Here is a 16,566-nt window from a genome sequence, read left to right as displayed (position 1 = left end):
GGTTGTCATGTCCGACTATCACAAGTAGAATCATAATGAAAAATACGCCGGTAAAATGTGCCTGTAGAAAACGGCTCAGCAAGTAGTCAGTTTAGCTTCGGTTGCTATGCTAACATCACCCATGTTATACCAGAGAAACTTTCATAACAGCGTTGTGATGCCAAACAGCGTCAATTCAGACTGACACACATTCACTTAAAGGGAACTGGGGATATGTATCAGCTGCTTGTGTGACAGTCAGACAGTGAATACTTTAGAGCCGTGTGAGCTAACCCGGAGCTAACGGGAGAATACACTCCCGTGGAAGAGCAGCCAGCACTGCAGCGGTAAATGCCGCTGAAACACATTAATAAACAATGAACCACGGCACTCTGGAGAAAAGTATAAGGTTGGAGAAGTTGTTATTTAATTTAATCTGGCTTCGTATGATTAAAAGCAACACGATCATCGACCCGACGCAGTCCCCGGCCCGTTGTTGTTGTGGGAGAAAATCAGCGACGTAAACTGTGACATCATGACGCAGCAGCGGCAGCACCAGTCGGGCTCTGAGCGGTGTGAAAAGAGCCGGAGCTAAACCGAAGTACCGGTTCTGAACCTGAAAAGCTCTAGCACGGAGCTTGAACCGGAGTTGCGTTGGTGTGAAAGGGGGAGGAGATTAAGGTGATAAGGTGGGGGGGGGGGGGTTACCTTGGTTGGTGATTGGCTAATGGTTACACAAGACAAAACATCGTTATGACATCATAAAGTGGCCAACATCTGATCAGCTCATTTTCAGACAGGTTTTTATATAAATGGATCAGGACAAAAAGAGAGAGAATCTTTGTTCCTGAAACTTTCAGAGTCTCTTTACGCAGAGGGGACACATGTTGATGTAGAAGAGACATGAAGATGAGGGGACACATGTTGATGTAGAAGAGACATGAAGAAGAGGGGACACATGTTGATGTAGAAGAGACATGAAGAAGAGGGGACACATGTTGATGTAGAAGAGACATGAGGAAGAGGGGACACATGTTGATGTAGAAGAGACATGAAGAAGAGGGGACACATGTTGATGTAGAAGAGACATGAAGAAGAGGGGACACATGTTGATGTAGAAGAGACATGAAGAAGAGGGGACACATTTTGATGAAGAAGAGACATGAAGAAGAGGGGACACATGTTGATGAAGAAGAGACATGAAGAAGAGGGGACACATGTTGATGTAGAAGAGACATGGAGAAGAGGGGACACATGTTGATGTAGAAGAGACATGGAGAAGAGGGGACACATGTTGATGTAGAAGAGACATGAAGAAGAGGGGACACATGTTGATGTAGAAGAGACATGAAGAAGAGGGGACACATGTTGATGTAGAAGAGACATGAAGAAGAGGGGACACATGTTGATGTAGAGGAGACATGAAGAAGAGGGGACACATGTTGATGTAGAAGAGACATGAAGAAGAGGGGACACATGATGATGTAGAAGAGACATGAAGAAGAGGGGACACGTGTTGATGTAGAAGAGACATGAAGAAGAGGGGACACATGTTGATGTAGAAGAGACATGAAGAAGAGGGGACACATGTTGATGTAGAAGAGACATGAAGAAGAGGGGACACATGTTGATGTAGAAGAGACATGAAGAAGAGGGGACACATGTTGATGTAGAAGAGACAGGAACAAGTAGATTTTGCATAATAGGTGACCTTTAAGATCTATTGAGTGTCCTTATTAAACATATATCCCTACTACAGAGGGTGGTTGGTTAATGTTAATGGGCAATGAGCCACTGAAAGAGGATACAAGGAGGACAGCATGTGCCTATAAACACTGTGGATTTCAAACTAAATTCGATGAAGCGTAATGAAATGAAATCAATGTGTACCAAAGCAGAAGAAGAAGAGCAGGTGGGGACTCTGAATAAATCTCTGTGGACATCATGGACAGAAAACACATCTGATTTAAACTATATCAAGGTCATTCTTCTCAATGTTCCCAGATAAAGATATCCTTTCATTAACCAAATATATGATGTAAAATATAGCATTTTATAGGGTTTTATCACCCTTAATGACACATAACATTTCAAATCAATAGTAAATGTAATAATAGCTGTATTCAATAACTCAAAGAGACTTCTGATGAGTGTTTTTTGGAGATTTGACCAGTATTACTGCAGCTAGCTTCACAAAACATGACCTAAAACAGAACATTGGCAGTATGTTTGATAACCATTTTACAGCCTGGCTCTTTCTCTTATAATATTAGTGATGATTATTTACAAGAAAGGAGGTTTGAGCCTTTGCAAGCTTTTATTCTGAGACTTACTGAGGCCTTTTGTTTCCCCCATCAAAGGTTATTGATGCAGGTTTGAAAAAGATATCAAAAGACAAAATTATAGAACACCCATCAAGTTGTTTTTTTCTAGAACTACAAAATACTTCATAAGGAGGAAACACACTTCCCTTTTACGCCTATAGAAATTGCAAATTGAATGTCGTACAGTAATGACTTCTGAGTCTGAGCAGAAAATCATTTTTGAGTCGTCGCCGTAATGCCGCGGTGAACTAAAGACCTCATCGCTGTCTTTTATATCAAAAGTCTGAAGTGAAGTCTGAGCCCACATTCACATCCTGCGTCACCTCGGTTAAATCCCTTCTGTCTGAAAGGCAAAGAATGAATTTAACGCCTGCAGATTTTTAATAACGTCTCATTTTGTGATGGCTTTTCCACAGAAATTAAATGTCCTTTCTGAATCACTATTCATTTAACACGGACGTCTTTTTAAGTCAAATGTTCAGCTGGCTGCAAAGTGATAAGGAAGCAGTTTAATCCCTCTTATGTAGGTCACATGGCTCAACTCTGCAGCCTTTAATTCATGAATTACTTAATGGTGCCCAGTCACTGCTTGCATAGCTCACACATGCACATTGCACTACTCTGCCAGTTTGTCTGTAACCCCTGAAGACCCTCTAAAAAGATGACGTATGACTTAAAGGTCCCATGTCATGGCCATTTCTACTGATCATAATTCCATTGTTGAGGTCTACTAGAATAGATTTATATTGTGCAATTTTCCAAACTCACATTGGTTTCTCATACAGCATCTCTGTATAGTATGTGTATTCACTCTCTGTCCTAAACGGCTTGTTGGAGCTCCTTCCCCCCCCCTCTCTGTGAGCCCAGTGGCCGTCTGCGAGACACAGCGAAACCCAGCCCGAACACACACCCACAGCCTGGCTGGGAGTTTGTGTGTGTGCTCACACACCGACTCACAGCCTCGCCGCGTCCCGCCGTCTCAGGGAGGAGAAATCGGCGGAGCTGCAGCTGAGAAAAGATTGAGTGTGTGTGTGACGGCTCCACGGCCGTAACGTAACGGCCGTAACGTAACGGCTCCACGGATTGGTCCATTTGGGTATGGGCACGTCACTGTACCCAGGAAGAAAAAGAGAAATGTCCAACGAGGCGTTCTGGGGCAGCATAGACAGGTCTTTTCTGTGTTAGAGTTTTACTCGCTACAGGGTGTACTTTGAGGGTTTGTGACTCTGCAGACCGTTTACATGCAGAAAAGCCTTCATAACACACAAGGGGACGGGTAATAACCAGAAAAGCATGACATGGGACCTTTAAAGTCTGCTGATATTAACAGCCCTTTTTTCTGCTTTTTGATTATGCATTTTCAAGCTGATCCAAAATAGCTTATGACGTTGTTAAGATACAGAATTGGGGCGCAGTGGTGTCAGCACAGCAGCTGAACATTATGAAAAACTGAAATTGCATTTTTAGTCCAAAAAAAAGAAACAACCCGCTGACACCACTGCGTCCTAATTTTAAAACTAGGACTCAACACAAACTATTTTCTGGAAAATGCGTCATCATAAAGCTGAAAACAGGGCGGTGTTTCTTAGAAACTCATATCAAATTGGCTTTTTTAGATATGCATGCTTCTCACAGGACAGCGATGCTCCATTTAAGTCTTGATTTGACACATTGCTGTGGTTTAAACAGCACACACAGAAAGTGAAGTAGGTTACATTGAATACATGGTGACCTCATGCACCTGCAGCCTCGTGGTCAGCTGGTACTTTATATGCCAACTCTGTGGTTAATGCATGATAAACATACTTATAACTCCTTATTACCAACTCATTGCACTGTATAGTTATAGTTTCAGAACTCATAGTAATGAAAGTGCATAATAACAGGGAGGCTGTGGCGCAGTGGAGTAATGCGTTGGTGTTGGGATCAGGGGAGCACAGGTTCAAACTCCACTGCAGTCAGCATGTCGTTGTGTCCCTGAGACACTTCACCCCAAATTGCTCCTGTTGTGATTGCCCACAGTATTGAGTATGTAAGTCGCTTTGGATAAAAGCGTCTAACAAGTAACATGTAATGTAATGTAGAATTTGAAAATACACAACCGGAAAAAATCTGCCACTTCCTTCAGACTTCTTTACAGAGCCCCTCCTCCAACACACACGAACGTGCACATGACCAATACGTTTGTGCACAGATGGAAGGGTGACAGGCAGGTAGGCCATCCAGTTATTTTAGCCGGGCCGGCTCAGATGATTGGTCGTGCTTTTTACAGCGCCACGGCTTCCACAGATGACATTTTTGTATGTATTTATTGTCAAAACACTTAATATATTCATTGCTATCGGGATGTTAAGAGCATTCCATGGAATATAACAAAAAGGGTTTCTGAAGTGAATTACCTAACCCACCTTTAAGCAGTTAAAAAAATATATATTAATGACTTATAAATGATATATAAACAAATAATCGACTTAATTACACATCCTTCTCCCAAAAACTAAATTATTAACATATATATTTTCTGTTTTTTCTGGAGGTTCCATCGGATATTGCATTATAGAAAGATTATTAAGTATTAAATCCGTTTGAATTATAATACATTATGATCCTTGCTAACAGGAATACCAGTGAGTGATCAGAAATGATCAAGTATTTTGATACTTGACCTTATAAATCTTTCTAAAGTGCTTTATGGTTGATGATGCATCACGTGATCTGAGCAGGTGCCTCTGCAGTAACACAGTCTGTCAGCAGAGGGCGCTGTTGCTCTACTTTTCAAAGAGGCTCTAAATATGATGATATTCTGCAGTTTTCGTCTGGATTGGATAAGGAAAAATAGTACAATGTGTGTACAAATGTACAATTCATTAAATAATGTATGTATTTATTGGATTACTTGTTAATTTAACGGGAACAATGGACATATCTCACCTGTTTTCCCCAAACAGGAGTTGCATAGCTCGAGTTTTAAAAATAGATTATAAGCATGCAGGAAAATAATGCATCTAGACAGCTTTTATAACATTTTGGTTGATATAAGATATATATTTTTAGTTGTGTTTTCTTCATAGCTCTGCCTTTTTTATTCCCTTCACATCGTAGAGTTTTTTAAATCTCTTTAATGTATTTAAAATGTAAATATGGAAGTTCATTATTGACCTTGGCAACACATACTATGATTAAAGTTCTTAACTCAAAGGGGCCACTCAATTACTGAAGCTTTCAGCCGTATATTAGTTTATTTTAAAGGTCACCTATCATGCTATTTTTAGGCAATAGCATAGGTCTCAGATATATAAAAAATATATAAAAAACATGTCGATGAAGTGTTTTGCTCCAAATACCAAACAGATCACCCATTCTAGCCATGCCTCATATCCCTCTATTTCACTTCCTGTTTCAAAAGTGCTGATTTTGGGTATAAAGCTTTAAAATAAAAAATAATTGATAACAAATAAAGAAGGAGGGGTCTGAGCTCATGCGGGACCCGGCAGCTACTGTCTAAACTAAATACTGCCGTGATGAAACGCCATATCATGGATTATCAAGGATTATTTCTGAAACAGTATGGAGCTCAAAGGCTTTCTCTCTTGCCGGTTATACCACAAGGTGAGTTCCTTTTTATTTCCTGCTTCTTCACACACACGCTCTCCAGTACAGGTTAGCTCTGAGTGTTAGCGATGCTAATGTAAACACAGACCATATTACGTCCAAAACAGTCGGGCATTGTTTCTGATAGCAACTTTCTGATAGGGCCGTGGGTCCACATTTCAGATATTACGTCATATCGGACGCAAATCTGGATCAGCTCCGTTGTAGCCCCGTTTTTAGAGATTTGGGTACGGAGGAAAAGAGAGAGGGTTTTATTTTCTGACGCTGCGTGAGTTCCCTGACACACCGGGGACACATCTTTATGTATAAAAGACATCAAAACGTGCATTTTGCATGATATTAAGTTCATATTTTGTAATGTCAGGGAACAAATCATTAAGAGTCTTGGCCAGGATTCGTAAAATTAAAATTAGCAGATATTTCTCAAAACACAGCCATCACCATTTATCATTTATCCTGTGAACGCTTTCATCAGGGACTTTTCTCACGAGGTGTCAAACCTCAGATTTAATTGTTTTTATTTTATTGATTTCCTATACGATCAGTTACAGTTGTAAGATACATTTCTATATCTATTTTTGATGTACAGACATGAACACTTAGCAGAGCCTCAGGTCCTTTGTTGGATTGGATGTGTTCATCATATAACAGTCTTTGCACATCGTTGTTCATTTGGAAAGAATAATAGCGATGGCGATATGATTCACGATGTGGATTGATCATTTTTACACAAGTGAAAGTGCTTTACAACAAAAACACATTAAAAAAGTTATTAAAAAGGATGTACAACAGAACAGAAACACCCTAAAAAAACAATAATAATAATAATAATACATTAAATAAATAAATATTAAGAATATAAAAAATAAAAAGACCAATTTAAAAGGGGTTTTCGCAAATAAAATAAATAGAATAAATATAAATAAAACCTAGGAAACGTATTAAATAAATAAATACATAAATAAAACAATACAAACTAATTATGAAGATGAATAGACCAATTTAAAAAGGCATGTCGCTTGTAAAATGATAATTAAAAAAGAATTTAAAATCGTCCATATTGCAATTTTGATAACATTTTTTTTTAAATATGATTTATTTGTGACATTGTCGAACACAGAAAGCATACATACATAGACCCTCACATGTACAATAAAGGGAGTAAAAGAGACCATTCTACTAGGGTCAACAATACCACAAAAAACAAACAAACAAACAAACAAACAAACAAACAAATAGACCTTAACCACAAAAAACAACATTGAGATAACATTTTTGCAGCAATACACACAGTTTTTGCTGCTTACTGCTGCTCTCAGGCTGCAGACCCCCCCCCCCCCCCCCCCCCACACACACACACGCACACACACACACACACACACACACACACACACACACACACACACACACACACACACACACACACACACACACACACACACACACACACACACACACACACACTCACACCTCCACCTCCCTCTGTGCCCCCTTCCTTATTCACAGCCAGCGTCGGCCAATCAGCAGGCTGCGTTTGCTCCTCTGTCATCAGCCAATATGCTGGAGGAAGGGATTGGCTGATCTGTGAGCTCGGGAAACGATGAAATGCCAGCTCTGCTCTGCCGTACAATAATGGGAACCAACAGTCGCTCTGCTCGGGGGCAATAACATCAATTCAGGAAGCATCGGGGAAACACAGGAGCTCCACCTTTTCTCTTTTTCCTTTTCTGCTTGTTGCTGCTGTGGTGGTTCCTCCTTCATGTGGAGGAAGAAGAGGCTGCTGGTGACTCCCCTCTCCTCCTCTTCCTCATCCATCCTCTGTGGAACAGGTTGATCTTTTTTGTACCCACTGCTTCTTGGATTCTCCCTCCTCCATGTATGATAACTTGTACCAGCATGGATTTGAAGACTCTGAGGCGGTGAGTGGATCAGAGGGGCGTCTGACACTTGTTTTAAAAAAAATAAAAAATACATGCTTTTCTGTCCTGTTGTGTGGCTGCATGATGCCTCCATAAACACCCACAGATTACGCTGAGACTTGAGTGGGCTGCACTCTTCTTCACCAGGGAGTTAAAGAGACTATTGGGGGGAAGGGTGTGTGCATGAGAGTGTGTATGTATGAGTGTGTGTATGTATGAGTGTGTATGTATGAGAGTGTGTGTGTGTGTGTTTCCACAATCAACCAAGTGTGCCGTTTTCTCGCAAGCCAGATGATAGTTTTCCTCGTTCTCCTCAAACAGAATTGTCTCTGCATATGGAGGAATGGCTATAGTGTTTATGAGCATTGTGGGTATTTGAGTTCTTCACACCCAGTCATAAGAGGGTTTACTAAAAAAAACAGCTATACCTATGATTATCCTACACCATCCATACGAGGCTGATTGAGAGAGAAATGCATGCACTGATGGAGAAATGCCTCGTTTTTCTGTCAATCAATTGGTTACAGAGAGGCCAACATTATTATTGATGGGCATTCATGGGATACAAATGTGTCGGGGAGGAGGGAAATGCTTACAAAGGCAATAAATGTAGGGTCTGCGGAGGGGAGGAGGGGAGGGGGAATCCCACTGAGCCGGAGTCTGTCAGACCTTTCTGTAACTCCAGCTGACATCCTGCCTGATTAAAGGTGGAGGGGTTTCATGGCTTATCCACAGTGTGAGCAAGAGAGTGTAGGGTCTGTAGCAGAAGAAGAAATGTCTGGAAGATTTAGGCTAGGTGTGGTGAGCATTAGGGTTGAACATTTTATAATATCGTTAACGCAATAAGACCTGCTGCAGGAGGTGTAAGGTTTTCCCCAGAAATGTGTATTTTTTTTTATAAAACTGGGAATAAAGATTCTCTCCAATTTCAAAGATCATATTCAAGGATTTAAGGCTTTTATAGTCATGTGTGTATAGCTACAGTGTAGTTAGGACGATGAATATCTTAGGTCACAGGCTCCTCCAACAGTGCAACACAATAACACAGATAAAGAGAAAATATTCCAATTGCAATATCAGCTAAAATTATCACACTTAGATATTTTTCAGTATGTGTGTATTTGTTGTTCTATACATGTTCACACACAAGCCTGTGCTACATGCTGTACCATATTTAGAGCGGTATTGGCAGCACTACAGGAGACATCTTTGTCTGCTGCTTGAGGAAGTGAGGCTTTGTTCAGGGAACTCTAAAACAGCGACCTGCAGGCTCTCTGGTGTCAGCAGATTTCCTATACATGTGTTTTGAACAGGGTTGGTTTAGTCGAAATGAAAACCATACACCGCTGTTATTTTAAAATGTATTGTAGCATTGTTTTCCTGCTAGCAATCCCATTTTTTGTAGTAGTGTAACAGTAATCTGATTACTTCTTTGATGCAACTTAAAGGGAATACAGTTACCTTCCTCGTTGTATCCTGATTACATAATCCATTGTCCAATTACATGTAATCTGTTTAGTAATTGTAAGGAGAGTTGTGTGAGTCAGAAGACGATATTATGTGCATCAAACTTAAGTGAATCATGTGCTCTGGTACCTTATTTAAGGACATTTGTGTTAACTTGTTGATGGTGGACATAAAGAGGAATGCTTTTAGCCTATGAGCTGATAGTTGTGGAGGAAGATGAGGAAGAGGATGGAGATGGGAGAGCAGAGCGGTGTCTGCACAGATAAGCTGGAGTGTGGCACGATGGACTCAAGACTGGCCACTTGACACTCTTAGATAATAGCCTCACAATCAACTCTGTGTGTGTGTGTGTGTGTGTGTGTGTGTGTGTGTGGTGTGTGTGTGTGTGGTGTGTGTGGTGTGCGTGTGTGTGTGTGTATGTGTGTGTTGGTGTGTGTGTGTGGTGTGTGTGTGTGTGTGTGTGAGTGTGTGTGTGTAGTGTGGTCGTGTGTTGTGTGTTGTGTGTGGTGTAGTGTGTGTGTGTGTGGCTTTGTGTGTGTGTAGTGCTGTTGTTGCTGTGTGAGTGTGTGTGTGTGTTGGGTGTGTGTTTAGTGTGTGTGTGTGGTGTGTGTGTTGGTGTGTGTGTGTGTGGTGTGTGTCGTTGGTGTGAATTGTTTGTGTGTTGTGTGTGTGGTGGGTGTGTGTGTGTGTGTGTGTGTGTGTGTGTGTCAGGGAGGCGGAGGTTGGAGGAGTTTGTTGCTTGTGTCTATGCCACGCTGCATAGTTAATGTTGCCGGAATGCTTCACACCTGCCTCGTGACTTTTGTCGTGATCCCTCAACTGTAAACATTTACCTGTATTTCACCCGTTATGTACATTTTGTTTGAAAATGCATTTTTTCCCCCGGATGGTAATGACAATCCATGATTCTTCTACCTAGAAGAATATGGCAACACATTAGACATGTTTTTATAGAATTGGTTTTAAAAACGTGTTTGCTGGCAGACATTCTGCTTACTAAACACATTGCAGTCTCTAATGGTTCTCTCTTCAACCAAACTTAAAAACGAAACTTCCTGGGTTTAATATAGCAGCATTTTAAATATGTTTTTATCATACTTGTTGGCATTGCGATTACTATTAAAAAAAAGTTAGGAAAAAATAGTGATGGCCTTTTTTTTGGTCCCCTTTTGGCGCATTTCCACTGCAGCGCGTAGCATGGTTTAAGCGTGCCGTGCCAAACCCGGCACTACTAGGGGTAGTTCCGGCTAACGGGTACTGTTTCAGTTTTTCTGGCTCTCCAAAATCCAGGTTCTTTCCGGGCCAACAACCGGGCTGGATATGCTAAACTAGAGAGAGAATCGCTGGCCACTATAATAATAATAACAATAATAATAATGGGTTTAATTTATAACGCACTTCATATCTGAGTTGCTACAAGCATTTAGCATGGAACAAAATAAAAACAGTACACAACACGGTATAATTAATAAAAAGCAGTAAAAAACAAACAATAAAAAAAATAAAAGGGTAGTAATAAATAAGATAAAAGGCCTAGGAAAAGGCTCTATTGAACAGATGGGTTTTGAGGCCTTTTTTAAAAGCATCCACGGTCTGTGGTGCTCTCATGTGCTCGGGGAGAGCATTCCACAGACTGGGAGCAGCCGAGCAGAAAGCCCGGTCTCCCATAGTACGGAGCTTGGTCCTGGGGGGGTTGAGGAGGTTGGTATTGCTGGAGCGAGAGGTCCGCAAGGAAGTATGAGGGGTGAGGAGTTCCTTGAGGTAGGGGGGGGGGGGGGGGGGGCAGTTCCATGGATACACTGGTGGGGGAGGACGGAGACCTTGTATTCAATCCTCAGTTCCACGGGGAGCCAGTGTAGTGTTTTAAGGATGGGGGTGATGTGATCGTATTTGCGCACCCTCATCAGGATCCTAGCAGCGCTGTTCTGAATGTACTGCAGCTTCTGGATGCTTTTGTTAGGGATCCCAATGAGGAGTGCATTGCAATAGTCCAGCCTGGAGGAGACAAAGGCATGGACTAGCTTTTCGGCGTCAGACAGAGTGAGTGTGGGGCGGAGTTTGGCGATATTCCTGAGGTGATAGAAGGAGTTCTTGCACAGCTGTTTAATGTGGGCCTCAAAGGTCAGATGGGCATCCATTTTCACACCCAGGTTGGTGACTGTTGAGGAGAGGGTAATGTCCTGGCCGGAGAAGGTGATGGTGGTGATGGTGGATGACCGAACCTGGTGTGGGGTGCCAACTATAATGGCTTCGGTCTTGGAGCTGATCAGTTTCAGGAAGTTTTGCTTCATCCACGCCTGTATCTCCTCCAGGCAGGCAGTAAGTGTGGGTGAAGGCAGGGCTGCAGAGGAGGTAGGGTTGATCCTGAGGTACAGTTGGGTGTCATCAGCGTAACAGTGGAATGATACTCCATGTCGGCTGATGATAGAGCCAAGGGGGAGCATGTAGAGTGTGAATAGGGTGGGGCCGAGAACTGATCCTTGAGGGACACCACAGGTGACATCATGGGTACCCGGTAAGATCTGAACCAGTCAAGGGGAGAGTCAGAGAGTCCGATGGTGGAGTGGAGACGGTGGAGGAGGATGCCGTGATCGATGGTGTCGAAAGCTGCAGTGAGTTCGAGGAGGATGAGGAGAGAGGGAGAGCCAGCATCAGCCGTCATCAGCAGGTCGTTGGTGACCCAACAACTACAACAAAATGAACATATTTGACCGTGATTTAATTGTAATACACGTTTCAAAATGATGCCGAAGTAACAACATACTGATACCGGTTAGTAAAAACCATGAATTAATGCTTTGAGTCTGCAGACAGACGGCAGGCGAAGAACCTTTTAAAATGCGTGTTTTCTAAATGGAGATTGGCTAAGCTAACGCAGTATATGCTCCGACCGTCCACACTCACAACAACGGCCTATACAGACATAAATAAAGCAGCGACTGTATTCGCCATGACACAGGCAGTCTGTGGTTTGTACTTGTTTAACTTTTGACTAGTTTCTGAACAGATATGAGGAGCTGTGAGCTCTGAGTGCTAACAGCTAACGGCTGATGTTGGTTTTGTGGTTCTCATTGAAGATGACGTCACGGCTCCGCCTACACTGCGTTACTATAGTTACTGCCCCAGCTACTAAACTGTAATGGAAACGCAGCATAAAGTGAGCCTGGCCTACCAAGGCCTAACTATACCGTACTAAGCCGTGCGAGGCCCTGCAGTGGAAATGCGCCATTAGATTCATTATTTGAAGTGTGGGGCTTTTATTTTCCTTGCCCTCCAGTCTTCCGGTTATAGATTTAATTAATAATGAGGCAGTAAATAACACTTATTTGTGTCAAGTCTCCCCTGGCTCTGAATGGATCATTAGAGGCGCCTGAGAGCCCTGGACAAAGCATTAATCCTCTCTTTAAAGCTTGACTACTGACTGACTGAGAGACAAACCCTCCGTCACTCTTTTGGACATCTATTCTCATTCGATTACATTTTAGTAGAAGTAGACCTTCAGAAATGCTTCCACATCACAATCAGAGAGACTTTGTTTGTCCCACAGCGGGAAAATTCACGGCGTCACAGCAGCAAAGGTACATAATAATAAATTCTATTTATATATAGCGCTTTTCTAAACCCAAAGACGCTTTACATTTGGGGAAGGGTAGACAGACAAGGACAGGCAACAAAAAAAAAAAAAAAAAAAATGTACATACAAAGCAGAGGTGGAAGAAGTACTCAGATAATTAACTTAAAGGGGACCTATCATGCAAAATGCACTTTTGTACGTCTTTTATACATGAATATGTGTCCCCGGTGTTCCAGGGAACTCACCAAGTGTCAGAAAACACAACCCTCTCTATTTTCCTCCATACCCAAATCTCTAAAAACGGGGCTGCAACAGATCTGATAAAAACTGATCCAGATTTGAACATTCCTCTGACGTCAGGACGGAGGAGCTGACCTATCAGGGGAATGAGAGGTTGCCGTGGCATGGTAACAGCATGGTAACAGCATGGTAACAGCATGGTAACACGACGCTCGTAACTCGGCCCCCTCCTTTGCAGGGGGGCGTGGTCAGCTGCAGCGCATGCAAAGACAGGGTGGAGGAGAGCAAAATAGAGCGAAATGAGGCATTCTGTTTGGTATTTTGAAAAATAAAACGTATAAATATACCTTATATAGGTATGGCCCTACAATATATTATTCAAATATAGCATGATAGGTCCACTTTAAGTGAAAATAGCAATACTACAGTATATAAAATACTCAGTTACAAGTAAAAGATCTGCATTTAAAAACCAAAAGTAAAAGTACTCATGCAGATTGACTCCTAAAGAGGCCCTATTGTGCTTTTTGGGGTTTTCCCTTTCCTGTAGTGTGTTCTATGGGTTTGTGTGCATGTAAATGGTTTGCAAAGGCTAAAATTGAGCCTGTGTTCCAGTTTTCAGAGCAGACTGGGCTCTGGTTTCAGACAGAGGGTGAAAAGAGGTGCTGCAGAACATTAAAGCATGGAGACATGTCCCAGTAGAGACACAGAATACTAATATGAAGCTAAATATGAGGAGAATCGGGCCCCGTTAAATAAATGATTGGTAAAAAGTCCATTTACAGACATTGTTTTACAGATCTCACAAAAAATATATTTACCTGATTTGCTTTTCCTTCTGGTTAACTTTGTGTCGCTATGAGTCAAACTTCAAGTTCTGAGTTTTTACATTTCTCAGTAATATTTTCCACTTTTCATGATATAATCTCTCCTTTCTAGTCTATTACAAGGTCTACAAAACAGCCCGATGTATTTTCCAATGTCCGCTCCTCACCCCTCACATTGTGTCGTGTTGACAGTGGAGCAGGTGCTGCTGAATCCTCTCTAAACACTGCAGTACATCAGATATCATGTTACTGTGTTTACCAGAGACACGTATCTGTGTAAACACGCTGACAATGAGCTGAAACAGCAATATGACATTCAAACTCTGCTCTGTCTGCCTCTGTCTAAAAAAAAAATTAAAATCACGAAGAAACATTAATGGACTGTACTTATATAGCGCTTTATCAGGTCTTTACGACCCCTCAGACGCTTTACAAACTAGAGTCATTCACACATTCACACCTCATTCATGCAGAGCAGTACCACTTGCTCTATAGGGCAGCCAACACTCACACACACACACACACACACACACACACACACACACACACACACACACACACACTCCTGGGAGCAGGAAACATGCTTGCAAAGGGCTGCTTGACATCTGGACTAAGGAATGATGTATTGGTTTAAATTCTGCTTTGTTCATCATTTTTTTTCTCCTGCGAAGGCTCCTTCCCAAACATCTCATCTAATAACCGCCCTCACACACTCACACACTCTCACAGCAGAACAGATGTTAAGCATGATTTCATTCTCTGTTGCAGTCAGCTGTTAACATGCCAAAAGAGACAGTTTGTTCTTGGTGAAATGTGTATTATTATTATAATGACAGGTCTATTATAGTCCATACTATTACACTCACCTGTATATGATGTATAGCCGATGTATGCAGTGGGGTACCTGTACTTCACTTTAATATTTTCACACTATGCTACTTCATACTTTTACGTCACTACATTTTGTAAGCAAATGTTGCACGTTTTACTACATTTATTTTACAGGTTTAGCTACTACCTACTTGCTACTATGCGATGATAAATACAAATTATGAATCAAATAGTACATTATGATGAGCTACCAAGAAGTAGTATATAAAGTACTTAAAATATACCACACGTTTGCCAAGTGCATCATCAGGCTTTAGTCCGGCAGTGGCTCAGTCAGTAGGGGATTGGACTGTGAGCCGTAGGGTCGCCGGTTCAAGTCCCCGACCAGACCTAAAAAATATGGAGTGTGGACTGCTACTTGGAGAGGTCCCAGTTCACCTCCTGCCCTGCCCTACCGGACAACCCCCTTCCCCCCTCACTCCCATTGCTCCCCGGGCGCTGTGAAATAGCTGCCCACTGCTCCTAGTACTAGACTCCTGGTACTAGACTCCTGGTACTAGGATGGGTTAAAAGCAGAGAACACATTTCACTGTGTGTGCTGTGTGCTCTGCATGTGGGACCGTTAAAGAGGGTTTCATCCCTCCCAAATATTATTACAGTGATGAACACATTAATGCATCAATAATTAGAATACAATAATTTAAAATATACGGTGCCTGAGAGAGTTCCAGGTCTCAGGCTTTGGAATTTTAGCTTTGCAGACCATTTACATGCACACAAACCTATATAACACACTACAGGAAAGGGAAAACCCCCAACAAACGTTATAAGAAATTACTATCATTTAAAAACTGTGTCTGATCTTGTAATGCCGTGTTCTCTACTGTTGAGGTTGAACAGAAAAAGAATATTTAACTATTTCTACATAGAATCTTTTGCTATGCGTGTTTTATTTGTTCATTTGTTTTTAGTCTTCTAACGGGGGTTGCACTCTGCTGCTGTTGTTGTGTGTCGCCCAGTGAGGGATGAGCTTCTTTGATAGTACTGTAGGACATGAAAGTGAAGGCGCCATTAAAATTCATGAACTGGTGTGTGTATTATGTCACCGTGTGTGTCGTGGCCATTGCACTCTGCTGTATAGAGCATTACATCATGCAGCATGCGTCTGTGTCTCAGTAAGGTTTTACATGTAATGAAATACTGGGCACTGAGTTTTGCCGTAGTTAGAAGCAAATAATAAGTGTAGGTTTGATGAGGATTGACTGGAAACCACAATAACGCAAGGTTCCTTAAATGGCATTTAACTCATTCATCTAAAATAAGAACTACATTACTATTAAATACCTTTCATAAGAAATACAAATGCTTAATCGATGGAAGTAGGATTTTTGTAATCACTTTTCTTCCAGGTGTTGCATTGAAAAAATAAATAAAAATAATAATAGACCAATTGAGTATGACATTAAAGGTGGGTAGGTAATTCACTTCAGAAACACTTGTTATATTCCATGGAATGCTCTTAACATCCCGATAGCAATGAATATATTAAATGCTTTGACAATAAATACATTAAAAAAACATGTCATCTGTGGAAGCTGTGGCGCTGTTCAAAGCACGACCAATCATCTGCCTCGGCCATCATCATAGTAAAACAGAAACCTTATTTTTATAATTGTGCAATTTCCCTTTCTATAATATATGAGCTGCCCTGTCTTACACAGCTCAGAAACTGTTTGAGTACAACATACTAGTGTACATGATTTATGGTACTTCGTTATTCTCTTTTCTGCCAA

General features: G+C 41.5%; 1 protein-coding gene across 4 annotated transcripts in view; it reads left to right on the top strand.

Annotated features, from left to right (window-relative positions):
• Window positions 1-16,566, top strand: part of cacnb4a (calcium channel, voltage-dependent, beta 4a subunit) — a 47,286-nt gene that overhangs the window by 11,524 nt on the left and 19,196 nt on the right. Inside the window, exon 1 of one of the 4 annotated variants that reach the window (XM_034147788.1) lies at window positions 7,509-7,834. The exons of the other annotated variants lie outside the window; for them this stretch is intronic. Within the exon in view, the coding sequence (XP_034003679.1) occupies window positions 7,790-7,834 (45 nt within the window). The 5' untranslated portion in view covers window positions 7,509-7,789. Of the gene's footprint in view, window positions 1-7,508; window positions 7,835-16,566 lie in introns of those variants that run through there. 4 annotated transcript variants of the gene reach the window in all.

This window comes from Trematomus bernacchii, unplaced genomic scaffold, assembly GCF_902827165.1.
Source record: "Trematomus bernacchii unplaced genomic scaffold, fTreBer1.1, whole genome shotgun sequence".
Taxonomy (NCBI): Eukaryota; Metazoa; Chordata; class Actinopteri; order Perciformes; family Nototheniidae; genus Trematomus; species Trematomus bernacchii.
The sequence above is the reverse complement of the archived record's forward strand: the minus strand, read 5'-3'. Positions and strand labels throughout refer to the sequence as shown.